The following is a 14,481-nucleotide window of genomic DNA, read 5'->3' on the forward strand; positions in this document are numbered from 1 at the left end:
TTAATTGACAATTACAAAGAATACACAAAGAGATAGAGGACTGAGAAGAATGAGAGAGAGGGGGAGAGGGTGAAGGACTCGCTGCCTGGAAGCTGATTGGCCACTTGACAGGCGCTGTTGATTCAGGCGCCCACCGTGCAAAAAGATAAGATAAAGGCCATATAAAATAGCAGAGATGCGCATCCATCCCTCACTGTCAGCTGAACATATACAGTGTCTACCGCCTCCAGCTACCAGAGGATTAACGAGGACGACCGGCTGTCTCTTCATCCAAGCATCACCTGTCAAGTAAGGGCAAATACTGTATATCCACCCATCTGAAGGGTTTTCATATCTGTTATTTGATCTTTTCCAGATACATTTTCTAGATAGTCACTTTAACAATCTAAAGAGGTAAAAATCTGCACTGGAAACGAGTGAAATCATTTCAGCACAGTGGTTGGTTTAAAAACATGGTGGAGGTTTAGGGAAAAATATGATCTTCAGACTCTAAAGATTTTTAGAAACAAACTTGAATAAAAGATTCACTACTTCCTCGTGAAATAGTGGCAAATGTTCTGTTATATCTGTGGTTATGGATCAGAGTTTTGTTTTAATAACATTTGAATTGCACAGGATGTCTCCCAAAGTGCCGTGCGCCCCCAGTGACCTGCGCGCATCCAGAGACGCAGTGACGCTCGGCAGGTTTTCCGTCCGCAACCCGGTGACTGAAGCCGGGGACACTTCAGAGGACTCCCGCAGAAACGTGCCTCGAAACCCACAGACTGTTGTCGGAGGGGAGGACTGCCTGGCGAGCGATGTGAAACACGGAGGCAGATGTGTGAAACCTGGAGCGCGGGGCAGGCGCAGAATGAAGGCAAACGACAGGGAGCGCCACCGGATGCACAACCTGAACTCCGCTCTGGACTCGCTCAGACGCATCCTGCCGGCGCTGCCCGAGGACGCGAAGCTGACCAAGATCGAAACCCTGCGCTTTGCCCACAACTACATCTGGGCTCTGACCGAGACTCTGCGCATGGCGGACCACCAGGGACACGCGCCGGACTACCTGCAGGTGGGGTCTGACCTGAGCAGCCCGGCGAGCGTTTCATCGGCAGAGAGGGACTCGACATCACCTGCGGAGTTCGCCTCAGCTGACTTCGACCCCAGAAACTGTTACGCTGCGGCTCCCGAAATGAACTGTCAGCTTTTCTCAAGAGATCAGTCCGGCCTTACTTTTTATTTCAAGTCCTTCTGTGGTGAAAATGAGTTCAGAAACACTTGGCACTATTGACTTTTCATGATGTCTGTCTCTGTGAGAAACTCTTCATGACTGCCCACATGTGAGAGGTCACATAAAACACACAGGTGCTGCTGCACTGCTCTCTAAGGCAGCGTTTCCTAAAGCTGCTGCTGGAGGCCCACAAACAGATCATTTGAATGAGGTGTGTTGGAGCAGAGAAACATCTAAACCCTGCAGGGCGGTGGGCCTCCAGAAACAGGTTTAGGAAATGTTGCTCTAAGGGTTGGACAGTTAAGGCATGTTGCACTTGTAGACTCACTCTGTTCAGTGATGACAGAGCAGGTGTTTCCCATCAAATCAAAAGAAAATCACCTGCAGTGACTGATTGCGCTGATTGAGATCCTATCTGGCCACAAATGTAACATGCTTCTGCCATCAAATAAAATTTTTATATAGTGCCTTTCGAGCAAAATTCGCAATACAAGGTGCTCAACAATACATGAAAAGGACAATAGTACAGTGAAAATAAATGATATAAGGAAATGGTAACATAGGAAAATGAGACGCTGTAGAGGAAAGAGACCACTGATCATTTAAATCGTGTGTTGGAGCAGGACTGGACCACACATGCACACAGAGCAGTGCAGCAGCATTTTATTTTCTACCTTCTAGGTGTATTTATTCTTTCAAAGCACTTAAATTCATAAATGAGTCACAAAACAGTTCTAAACTACCATTTAAAAGATGAGGTACTTTTGAGACAAAGTCTTTTAGACTGTGTTTTCATGACCACTGCAGAGAAATCTTACAATCACACTATCAATGATTTAGGAAGACCAGGTCATTTGTTTAAGCTAAAATATTTATTTGGTAATGACGTTCAAATGTGTTTCGAGATGTTTTTGCTGCATAAAAAGTAGGTTTATTTATTTAATAAAACTGTAGAAAACATGTCTCGGGGGTGAAAAGTCCATTGTTTCCATGAATCAAAAGAACATAATGAACATGTACAAAGACAAGTATTAAACACAGTGGCTGCCATTCAAACATTTTTTGGAGGAGAGGAAAAAAAAATTAATGTCATCTCACTGATTTTTCTTTCGTAGATGCCAAGTTAATGTGCAAATCAACGTTTTCAAAGATGTCCTGATGCTGTCCTGCCTACCAGTGACTGTACTGAAGCATAATACGAGAGAAGACAGTTTTATAGTCTTAGGAATAGCACGAGCTAAATGTTACGATGTCTTGGATTACGTCATGGCGTCCTGTCGTGGCGTGCAGTCCGAGGCTGAGCTCAGCGAGCGCCCTACTTGGGAAAGACGGTGACCACGTCGTAGCCCTCGGGCGGAGTCACTCGCTGGCGTGCGTGTGTCTCGCAATAAATCTTGTCCTCCACAAAGAAATGTCCCTTCTGTTTCAGGTTGACGTCGCAGTCTGTGCAGGTGTAGCACTCGGGGTGACGGAACTTGTCCCTCAGCTTTACCACCATCCCCCTGAAGCACAGATACAAAGATCATATTGAACTTTATTAACATAACATTCTGTAGTTTTTCAAGCTCTGAGGTCAGAGTGGACCCGTCTCTGTGCACAGGAGCTCTGCCATGTTGAAAGTGCTGCCCAAGAGATGAAGGCACACTATTCTCTAAAAGCCTGTACACAGACTGTAGTGTTAAAGGATAACTCTGGTATTCTTAAACTCCTGTTACAAAAAGTTTTATAAGCGGTCCAGTAGATCACCTCAGTCAGCAGCTGCACATGAGCTACAATGGCCGCCCACCTCGTCCATAAAACCTGCTTATTTTTGCCGCTGACAGGCTCAGACTGTTATTTGAAGTGTCTGACAGCATTATGGAAAGGATCCCTACAGAGTACACGTACATTATAGAACATGGGAATTGCTGGTCTATCGTTGATTCGGTCGGTTAATTTGTTTGAGTTACTGCGTGAATTTGGAGTTTTAAAGACTTCATTTGTACCCAAACTAACGTGTTGAAACACCAAAGTCACAGCAACTAGACCAGCAAATCTTCTTCTGCCAGGGGAAATTACTGTTTTTGTCAATGGAGTCTGGTGGTTTTGTGATATAACGGCTGTTTCTGGTTAAACAAACAGGATATTACAGGTCTGTGTCTGAAGGGGTCCTTTCCCTAATGTTGTCAGCCACTTCACATAACAATCTGAGCCTGTAAATTGATGGGTGCGGTAGCCCCGAAGAATTACATTACAGCCATTGTAGCCCGTTCTCGGCTGCCGGCTGAGGTGATCTACTGCACCAGTTCCAAAACATTTCAAACATACCAGTTATTTCAAACCCCAAATATCAAAAACTAGGTCCAACGTTTAAAAATACCAGAGTTCTACATTTCTACTTCCCTTAATTGGAACTAAGGGGCCAAAAATGTGAAAAACTGCACCAGACCAAAAGTACACATTTAAACAGGGTTTCCATGTACATTTGCTCTCATAGCTTAAAACCATTTTCATGCCTTTATTACAGAATAGATACTTTAAATGTTTAAACAACAGCAAAACTTTAAAAAATAATCTCAAAATCAAAAAGGATTATGGAGAGCGTTTGGGCACATCTTCACCACACTTGACACAGGGAAGTCTACAAATCCACGAAGCATATCCGTAAATTTCATGGCCAACAAAAGCAACAGTCTTTGATGTACCTACCACAAGGGGGAGACAAACTCCAAACAGAGAAAACGACACTCTGGGGCCCCTTGTGTTGCGTCAGGATCACAAAGTTGTGTAAAAACACTCGGCAAGATGCACAGTAGGTACCACAGACTCTCCTGAGGGGAGACCTGAACACAGATCTGCACTGATACTTGAGGTTTGGATTGAGATGAAGCCAATGCATGGCTCTGGTTCACTTCTTCCTCACTGCTGCAAAATAAACACGTTACCTTTAAAACACTAGTGAAGGAGCCATAAAACACTTACACAATCCCAGATCCACACTTGTCACACGTAGGCAACTTCTCCGTGTTCCCCACAGACGATCCAATCTTTGTTGAAGGTGCCTTCACACTCCTGAACCCCGATGGTTTATCAGAGTCACCTACAAACATCAGACACACACAGATAAACAATGCTAACATAGTTTTTGAGGTTTCACTGGTTCTATACAGTATACTACATAAATATAATATCTATTTCATTAAGATTTTGTCAGTCAAAAGATTTTGAGTCATCAGGAACGAAAAAAACTCAACAAATCTGTTATCCAATTAAAAATGAAAGATATCTGTGTGCCCTAAATCCATACATTGTCAAACAGAAATGCCTGCTTGCCCTTTGAGGAAGCTGTGAGAAATAACCGGGATGTGTACCTGTCTCAAGGATCTCCTGAAGCACTTTGAACGAAGCCGACTGTCGTGGAGGCTCATCAGACTCTTGGTTCTCCTGCAGCATCTTGTAAACCTCTGAATCTGCTGCTACAGACGGCCGCTTGCCCGTCTGTGATGGATCCAATGGAGCTCTACAAAGCAAGTGCGTACATTTCAATTCCGTGTGCAGGAGTGACAGGACGCTAAAATGTCATACATGAAGAGCACGATTGTAAAAGTCCAAGACATCACAAAACCTTGTGTCTCTCGCTTGACCTGCATTCTGTAAAGTACCTTAATACATTAAAAAAACTGTTTTTCTTTGGTATTTTTAAACCTGGGCCCTATTTTTGTATATTTTGGGTTCCAAATAACTGGTACGTATACAAAGTTTTGGAATTGGTCCAATCGATCGCCTCAGCCAGCAGCTGGCAACTGGAATAATCAAAGTACCTCCACTTAAAGTGCTTGATTGTTATTCTAAGTATCCAACGACATTATGGAAACTATCCCGACAGATATAAACCTGTAAGACACTTTTTTGTTTAACCAGAAACAGCGGTTGTTTTGAGCTATTAAAACCTACCACATTCCTTTCAAAAAAATACTAATTTTACCTGACAGAACACAGGAGTTGCTGGTCTTGGACAACACCTCCCACCCTCTGCATCAGACTGTGGGGGCTTTAAGCAGCTCCTTCAGTCACAGACTGATACACCCCAGGTGTAAGAAGGAGCGCTTCCGCAGGTCCTTCATCCCGACTGCAGTCAGACTGTACAATGCTGCATTATAGTCTGCTGCACCAACCACCACCACCACCTGTGCACTTTACTATAACATAAACTGTACAATAATTCTCACCCCACTTCACTTCACCCTGTTGTTGTTGTCTCTGTAATTACATTTTTTTGTGTACATAGGTTTTTACCACTGTATATATTATATTATATTCTGCTATTTAAATTTTTCTAATTCTATTATATTCTGCTATTTAATTTTTCTAATTCTTAACTGTGTGCTTTTATTTTTTTGTCTGTCCCTTTGAGCTGCTGTAACAGCAAAGTTTCCCCACTGAGGGATCAATAAATAAATATCTTATATCTTATCTACTGCTGCCTCATTTGTGTTGTTGTGTGAACTAACCTATTAAAACACCAAAGTCACACAATAACACAAACAAATTAACCGATAGAGTCAGCAGTAGACCAGTGAATCCCCTATTCTGTGAGGTAAAATTACTGTTTTTGTCAATGAATTGTGGTGGCAGAGTATTATAACAGCCGTTTCTGATTTAACACAATATATCTTGCAGGTCTCTCTCTGTAGGGATGCACTGAGACTCTTCCAAGTTTAAACACTGGAACTCCTGATCAAAGTTTTAAAATAGTGCTTTCTGAATTATATGTACAGTCAAAAAGTGGCTTCGATGTCAAATGTGTATAAATACAAAGTACTAATAATGTTGAGTAATGAGTAGATAAGTGTGCTGTGGGGACGTGCATTTCAACCAAATATACTATTCGATAGTCACTGTGAAATATTCCAAGATTCTTAAAATATTGCCCGACTATTAGCATATTCAAAAATCATGACCCATCCTTGGTGTGTTGGGGGTTGTTTCAACCAAATGGGCTTTGAAACATCAGTAAAGCAAAACAACAAGTGTGCAAAACGAAGCATTAAGCCAAAGCCTGTAAGAAACCCAGAGGGAGGTGGAGCTCGTTGTTAAGACTTCCTCCTGGCCTGATTCAAAGGGGATGGTAAGAGTAAGGGGCGAACAGTATGCACACTCTGGGAAACCAAGATAGATATTTATAGATGAAACCAATGATCGATTCAATCAATAAAATAACTGTCAGATTAATTGATAATGAAAATAATCGTTAGTTGCAACCCTATTTGACAATCCAGCTAAAAGTAAACTGCATTTGTACAGTAGTAGTAGTAGTACAATCTTTTGTCATGATGGATATCAATAATTATGCTGTTGTTAATATGGTCCACAGAGAACCACTGTCCATCACACTGACTGAGTCTTAGAAAACTCAAGCTCAAACAGCACTGCATTTGTTTTGGGGTCCATCTTGACTAAATCTTGATCCCTTTAGGATCCATTCTTGACTTAGATGGGACTAAAGTGGTGTTATTTCAGGCTTATCTTACTTGCTGCTGGGCTCACTGACGGTGGCCATGGTTTGAACTTCATCCACAGCAGAGTTGAAGTCCTTGATGTTCTCTGAGGAGTAGAGACCAGAGGGGCTGTTGTACTGGTTGGTCACAATTTTGGAGCCAAAACCAGTGAACGGCAGAGCACTCCTGTTGTGGGACGAGCCAATGTGTTTCACTTCCTGTGAAGATGGATGTAAAATAATATTGTTTAAGCTTTTTGTGAGGAACTAAGCGGTGTAGCTGATACTTGTGACAGAACACGCACACTGTCGAAAACATGCAACACTCACACAGCAAACTGGATGCAATGGTGGTCACAACTTTTGATGTCTTTCAGATGAACATTTCACATTTTTTACAAGCCTGCACATGTACAAACTTGCAGCAGATATCATGTGTTTTATTTACATTACTCAACAAAACACCAAACCTCTTGTGTTTTCAACAATGGACTCAATAATGTTGCTACTGCAAACGCTGAAAACTGAGACTTGGAAACATTGTTCAGTGAAAATGTCAAACTGCTGCTTCTAGTTTGACTCAACGTCACACATAATTTAGCAGGATAATGTATGACTAGGGATTTTGTCTTAATTATAGCTAACCAACTCACCATCTTTAAAGACAAATACGTCATGGCACTGGCATGCCATCAAAGTGGGCACATAAATACCACCAAATCTAGCTCATGCTTCACAGTGGGAACACGGAAATGCCTCCAAATATAGCTCATGCTTCAAGCATCTGACATTTAAATTGCAGAATACCCCAGAGTCTCTGCGAGCAAGTAAACTTACACAAAGAAACGGCCAACACCACTGTAGCACTGACCCATGTTACAACAGCCTAAAAAGAATGAAGCAACGGTTTAAAGCAATACAGCAGTGAAGAGGCGCCAAAGTGACAGACTCCAGACAAGTGCTTGAAACACGGGTTATTGTGTGTGTGAGAAAACTGCACAACATCTGTGACTGTGAAACACATAGAGGCTGGGACACATCACTCCGTTTCCTACATGAATTCACACTTTGGCCTCAACTTTCCACTCAGTGGGCAGGAACTGAGGCTTGCGTCAGAGCTTGGCTGATAAACTACCGTCTCCTAGGAAACCTCCTGTTGGGAAGTAAACAATGACTTCATCGTTGGCAGCATTTAGAAAATAAAAAAAAAATCCACAAGCCTTTGTGGGCGCAGCAGGAAAAGGAACGTGCAGGCTTCCAGAAACTGCATGGCTACCTGTAAATGGGATTTCCCCATGTTCAATCTAAATGAGAGAGTTGCGGGGGGGGGGGGGGGGGGGGGTCATTTTAACAGCTACATCCAGCTTTGATGTTGAAACAGCAGACACACACCCGTGGCTCTGATGCAAGATTCATCTTGTACGGATGTGTCCTTCCTTCCTCAGAGGAAAGTGGCGACCACATCTTCGTTTCTGACCTACAGAACAGAGGAAGGACAAGCGGTCTTCATTAGTATGGCTGAAAAATATTAGCTTTAAATATAACATGCTGTCCCCCCCTCCGTTTCTGGGTGTGTTTTCCTGCACATGAACATGAGATCACGTGTTCAATACATTCCCTTAATGTGAACAAACATATTTGCTTCAACCTGCCCTGTTGAGATCATTTCAAGATCTCTGCTGCTTGAGATCATCCACTGCCAGAGAGCTATCTAATGCACCGACACAGCACAGAACTACAACATGACTTAGCACGTGTACACGTGTCAAACTTAACATTTCAGTAAAACAAAGGGCAGACTCGCTCTTTAGAGGAATGAATAAACCCCCCGTCACTCCCTGAACACCTGGATTGTGGCTGAGCTGTCTCGTATTACTCAGTGTTTTTCAGGCCCGTGGCTATGCAGATCAGACTGCTGCTACATCCTACCTGTCTATGGAGAGCACCATCTCCTCTGTGCACCCCTTGATCTTGTTCTGCGCTTCCAAGTGAGTCATGCTCTCTGTCGGTTCTCCGTCGATGGCCAAGATCATGTCTCCGATACACAGGTTGGCCTGGGCAGCTTTACTCCCAGGGGTGACCTACAACACAGGAGACGTAACTGATAAAAAACGAAAAAAAAAAAAAACCTTGCAGAGGCAAAGTCTTTTTAAAATTCTATTTCCAAAATATTCTTACAAAAAAAAACTCTTATACATCAAGTAACTTGAATCACTTAGATTTATAGTCAGATATAACCCTATAGTCTGAAAGCATCTTTTCTAATGTGAGCTCAAGTCTTTTGCTGCTCTGTTAAATTCTGACCTTCAAGGACCTTTGCATACATTTCATTATTTACAGTAAACACAGGAAAAGGCTCTTGCACAGAGGTTTTTTTTTAGTCTCAGGCAGAGAGCTGCATCGAGGGCAGACACCCTGTAGAGGATAAAGGCTCGAGGCAGAGAGCTCTGGCACAGTCCAGGAATTCCCAATCACTTTTCCATGGGTGGAGTGGACTGACCACTGTAACAACATTTACAACAGGGGCAGCAGCCTCCACTCAGGCAAAGTACACAATGGAGAGTCATAATCTGATCCATTACTGTCACAGCAGTGTCGCACTGTAAAACGTGCACAATGCCTAATGAAGCTTTGCATTTATGAATACCATGCTGCTGTAAAGTAGCACAATGGGCTGAGCCGAAGAAGGGGCTCATGGACACTCGGGGATGATAAAACCAGTGACTTCAATATTTTCCTTCATATTGTGCTTTTAAAGTGAAGTTGGGCCTCAAGAAAGATAAAATATGGCAGCTCAAGTACACTCAGTCCCCAGTTTATTAGGCACACCTGGCTGAACTAATGTAGCCTCATGCAACAGTCCAATCCTGTATGGAGGCACTTTGATAGATGTAGTTTGTAGTGGTGCTGAACTGTACTGTACTAATACAGAGAGATGCTTCTGTCATTTAGCCTGCTCTAATTGAAATAAATGGGGAGGACAAAATAATAGAAACACCTGCCAGTGCCAGTTGAACAGCACAACAAACTACATCCTCCAAAATGATAAATTCATTGCAGGACTGCTGCATTAGACTGCATTGGTTTTACATACGTGTACCTAATAAACTGGCAGCTGTGTGTCTTCAAAGAAAAGTATATATAATGAAATACTGGTATACTGTTATTTCGACCACTGCCTTTTTTAACCTGTACACTTAGTGTACGGTTACATTAAAACAAACAAAAAAAGACATTTTAAATTACACAATAATTCATATTGTCTCATGACACAAGCATATTTGTATCTATGTATGTTGCTCAAAGTCAAACAAAAAGTCATTATTAGCTGGACAGTAACAACATACCGACACATAGCTAAGTTAGCTAAGTATGAGTTCAGCCTCGGTGGAGTAACGTTGGTTAGCCCTCCGTTAGCAGCAGCTAGCTAACGTTGACTAACAACAGGTTTCTGTCAGACCATCTCTTGGTGAAGTCGAGAGGAAACCACGAGAGGGGAAAGTTTCGTCGGGACAAGCCCAGGTGTGGTAACACCGAGTTACACCGCAGCCGCTAACAGAAGTAAAACTTACCCGGGAAATAGTGAGCGGCTGTTCGAAGTCCTTTCCCCCCACCAGCCTGAACCCCCAGGGGCCAGGACCCTGCACCACTACCCGGAGAGGCATAACGCTGGCGTGGGTCTCTAACGGAGTCTGTGTGAGTCTAAAAGATGAGCGTCAGAGTAGCGGCTTCACTTCCTGCGGCATATGACATGTGCTGGGACCGACAGGCGGAGGGAAGTGTGAGAGGCTGGCCGGACAGCAGCACAGGAGGGCGGGGAGGACCCTCCGCTCACAGCGGGCAGACAGGCTCCACAGTCTGCACGCTGATAGGTGAGAGCACAAAGATCGTCTACTAGCAAAGTGGGTCACTCCATAATATGTGTGCAAGGGTACTATAGGTAGCTACAAAGCCCCAGACAAATAGCCCCATATAATAATAAAAACATTAAAAACCACCGGAAAACTGAGCTGAAATGAGCAAACCATCCTGAAACTAAACTGAAATGAAAACAAAAATGAAAAACCAAGTAAGAATAGAAACTCATGAAAAAATCCCAAACTATAATAACTGCTGTTAGTTTTCAGGTGTCAGTATCATAGTGGTCACAGTCTGGAGTGCAGATGACGACAGGACACACAACCAAGACTTTATCATACAATTTTAAAGATGAATGTCTTCACTTGGAGTGAAAGGAGCTTTTGGATAAAAACGTGATAATGTAATTTCTAAACATCATCAAAAACATCCAGCAAAGACATGACCGTCAGCTCTCAGCCGAACTGGAGAATTATAGTAAAGTTTTATATGAGCTCTTACAGTTCAATGATTAGCACTTAAATGCAGCTTAACAGATGGCCATAACTTGAGTGAAAGTACTTTGGAAGTAGAGCAGAGTGATCCCTCTTCCTCTTTTGCTCCTCTCAGATGAGCTCCAGTGTTTGTTTTAAGGACGTCGGCCTGCCGGTACGTCACTGTGTTATATGCAAGCTTACCATTTATGGTAGAGCCAAATCCCAGGATGCGGAATGTGCCGCTCCCAAAACTTGAATTCCTGCAAGAAGACCTCTGCTGAAAGGGGAGAGAAAATGCTGCGGGCGGACCGACTGGATGAAACACGTCCTTTCTTGTGGGGTTTACATGCATCCTTAAGAGGCTCTCAGACGTGCCCGTGAAGCCTCTCAGCTTCTGGAAAAGTGAAGGCCTGACAAAGTAGAGCATCAAATCAAGTGAAAAGTACATCTGCTCCTGCTGTAAAAACACATCTGTCAGCATCATCACCCTAATGGGATTTTACCCACCTGACATCCAGGACTCACTGAGCATTATGTCTGCAAACTCATTACAGAAGTTATCCTCCAACAGTTCTAACCGGCTCACTTCACCCCTGTAGCATTCTTTTCAATACAAGCCCAGGGTGTATCCTTAATGATGTGAGTTCAAAAGTTATATCAGCAAAATATAGTTAAAGTACCAAAAGTACTCACTATGCAGAATGATCACAATAATACATCTTATAATTTAATTATAATTCATGATGCATTCATGTGTTCATCCCTTTAATGTTGCAGCTGGTAGATGTGGAGCTTATTTTGTTTTATTTATGTATATGAATTTTACATATTACTTTACATACTGCTGGGTAGATGGTGAATTTCTCACTGGGAACCAATAAAACCTTATTGATATGATATATGATATATAATTGTTTTGATTGATTATATTTTGCATTGTTAATCTGAATCTGAAAAGTAACTGAAGCTGTCTGATAATATAATGTAGTGGAGCAGTACAGTATTTGTCTCTGAGGTGCGGTGAAGAAGAACTATAAAGTAGTTGAACATACTCAAGTAAAGTACAAGTACTTCAAATTCGTACTTAGGTACAGTACTTGAGTGAATGTATTTAGTTCCTCTCCACCACTGTCAGGATCACACCGCCCCACGGAGAAGGTGCCAATAAAAACCACGTGTACTCTCCCATAAACCTTTGTGCTTTTAAATGAACATTTAACAAGTTCCGTCTCTGCGATCATTCAGAAAACAACACACACCAGATGGTTTAAATGTTTTATTAAATATTGCATAATACCGAAGTCACAGCAGTGTATAGTATCTTCATTTTAATATTGTCAATGTAACAGCACTGCAAATTGAAGCAAACAAACCAAACCTGTTGCAGGTTGTGCGTCTCATCAAACTACTCCATTCTTATGATTATTAATCATGAAGTTAAAGCATTGTGTCACACTTTTAGGTACTTGCACAGTAACTGACAAGTTCTTAGTAAATGTTCTCCCATCGCAGGGATTAGGACTAATGGGAAAACCATGGTTACATTAAATATGTCATGGGTACATTTCAGTGATACTCCAAAAACAACCTAAATGAAAAATGAGGCACAATTTTGCGTCTAACATAAGGCATCATGATCCTCACAAATGGCAGCGTAATGTTCATCTGCGTCAAACTTCCTGTGCTCAGAAACGCTCCACTCTGTGCTTTGCTGAAAATCCTTCAAGGTAAATAAACCGCTGCGGGTGACAGAGAGCTCAATCTGACGCTCCCATCGCTCGCAGACTATTTTTTTATTTTACATATTTACAATCCTTCTTGTGCCATGCTGCTCGATAGTCTGCATGTTTTTTTTGATTTCGTTTTTTTACATATTCTGTGTGCACTGCGCCACATTCATATATTCATACATTCATACATCCTGTGAAGTTTTATGGAGCACAGTATCACAGAAACAATCTAGCGTGAGGTGTGTCATGACTAATTGAGTGATTGTTTGTCCATCATGTGGTGTGTTTGAGATGGAGCAAAGTGAACTTCTGTCCTTTGTTCTGCCAAAGAAGAAAAGCCTACGGGTCGACAGGCTCCCAACCTATCAACACATTCATGCAGAGCTGGAGCTGCACAGGAACAAAAATGTTTAGCCAGCAGTGGAGGGAAAAACATGCTTTTGCGGTGTAACAAAATACCTGAATATTATATCAGTGCTATACAGGCAAACCCATACTACAGTGTGTCATAGTGACTGTTTTCTCTTCCTCGCTGATGTTGGCAAAAATTGTCAGTGGTGATGCCTGGACAGACGCCAGAGACGATGAAACACTGATTGCTACTGAATTTTGTTGAATGAATGTACTTCATCAAATATTAAACTTCATATATGACCTATGCGGCAGCCACATACAGCTTCAAACCAATAAGTTATCATCACTGCACAACTGTACAGTAGCTAAAACATTCAGACGCAAAGGAAACAAAGATATAGTAAACATACAGTTTCAGATCTAGTGAGAGCTACTGTTTTATCTGTCGATACTTCACATTATGTTTCTGATTTTGTGTACTCAGGCACTCATAAGGAGTTACGACTAAAACTGATAGTCTGGCACCATTCGATGAGAAACGCGTGGATTTGGAGACGGACTGGACTTCAGCTACTTGGAGCATCAGATGACTCACTACGTCAGGCCTCCTGGTTTAACCTCAACAGACTTTGAAATACATCTTTAGCAACTGCATCCATCTGCTAGACGGAGCAGGTCATAACAAGCACTAAGCGCTATTTCCAAGTATTCTTTGACAGCTCCGCTAAGGATTGATGCGCACAGTGCAGCGGGTGATGACAAGGAGGAATCTGATGAAAACACAAGAAAAACAATAGCTATCATCTTTCTATCTGTGCGTGTAGGAGATCTTGTCTGACATGTGGTGTCTGTTACGGGATCTGACTGTGCCGAAGATGTGGGAGCTCTGTGTTCGCAGGAAGACGGCTCGGGTGCTTTGATGGCAGAAATCAAAGCCGTCTTCCTTCAGGGAGCTATTGAAGCTCAGCGAGCAGACCGTTAACCCTGTCATCTGTTTTCTTTAAGATAAAAGGTGGCAGATATAGTGATGGCATTTCATGCTCGGATTTGATTTATCAATCTCTTACTGATTTTACAGTGCATGCTGAACTTATTATTTAAATCATTCCACTAACTGCATTACCCAAGTTGTAGTCATTACATATGAAAATATGCCATAGCCATAGTTGGAAGGCCTCTTAAAGTTTTCTGTACACATTTACATGGCTAAAACTTACAATCTTGTCAGTAAAGGTATGGTTAAATCTCAATATGCTCTTAAAAATCAGTATGATTATTTTCTAAGACACCTTGTTGGCTTTATTTAAAACATTAAATAGCTTTGTGTGTCATCAATGGTTAATATACTATTATCTTGTTAGGTGGCATCTCCCT

General features: G+C 42.1%; 1 protein-coding gene across 1 annotated transcript; it reads right to left on the reverse strand.

Moving 5' to 3' along the window:
* Positions 1–2,066: 2,066 nt before the first annotated feature.
* Positions 2,067–10,526, reverse strand: pdlim1 (PDZ and LIM domain 1 (elfin)). Its single transcript, XM_070840726.1, has 7 exons — positions 10,262–10,526; positions 8,619–8,770; positions 8,082–8,166; positions 6,724–6,908; positions 4,564–4,712; positions 4,175–4,292; positions 2,067–2,715 (listed from the first exon to the last, which is right to left on the reverse strand). Exons 1-7 carry the CDS (start codon positions 10,352–10,354, stop codon positions 2,529–2,531), a joined length of 969 nt encoding a protein of 322 aa, XP_070696827.1. The 5' UTR covers positions 10,355–10,526; the 3' UTR covers positions 2,067–2,528.
* Between the last annotated feature and the right edge of the window lie 3,955 nt (positions 10,527–14,481).

Source organism: Pempheris klunzingeri, chromosome 12 (genome assembly GCF_042242105.1).
Source record: "Pempheris klunzingeri isolate RE-2024b chromosome 12, fPemKlu1.hap1, whole genome shotgun sequence".
NCBI lineage: Eukaryota > Metazoa > Chordata > Actinopteri > Acropomatiformes > Pempheridae > Pempheris > Pempheris klunzingeri.

What these genes read in the sequence shown, in the direction of transcription:
- pdlim1 (XM_070840726.1), bottom strand. Translation starts at nt 10,354, where the DNA reads ATGCCTCTCCGGGTAGTGGTGCAGGGTCCTGGCCCCTGGGGGTTCAGG. An exon ending in AGCCGCTCACTATTTCCCGG is followed by an intron (nt 8,771 to 10,261) that starts GTAAGTTTTACT and finishes CCTGTGTTGTAG; the next exon opens with GTCACCCCTGGGAGTAAAGC. An exon ending in TCAGGAGATCCTTGAGACAG is followed by an intron (nt 4,293 to 4,563) that starts GTACACATCCCG and finishes TGATGTTTGTAG; the next exon opens with GTGACTCTGATAAACCATCG.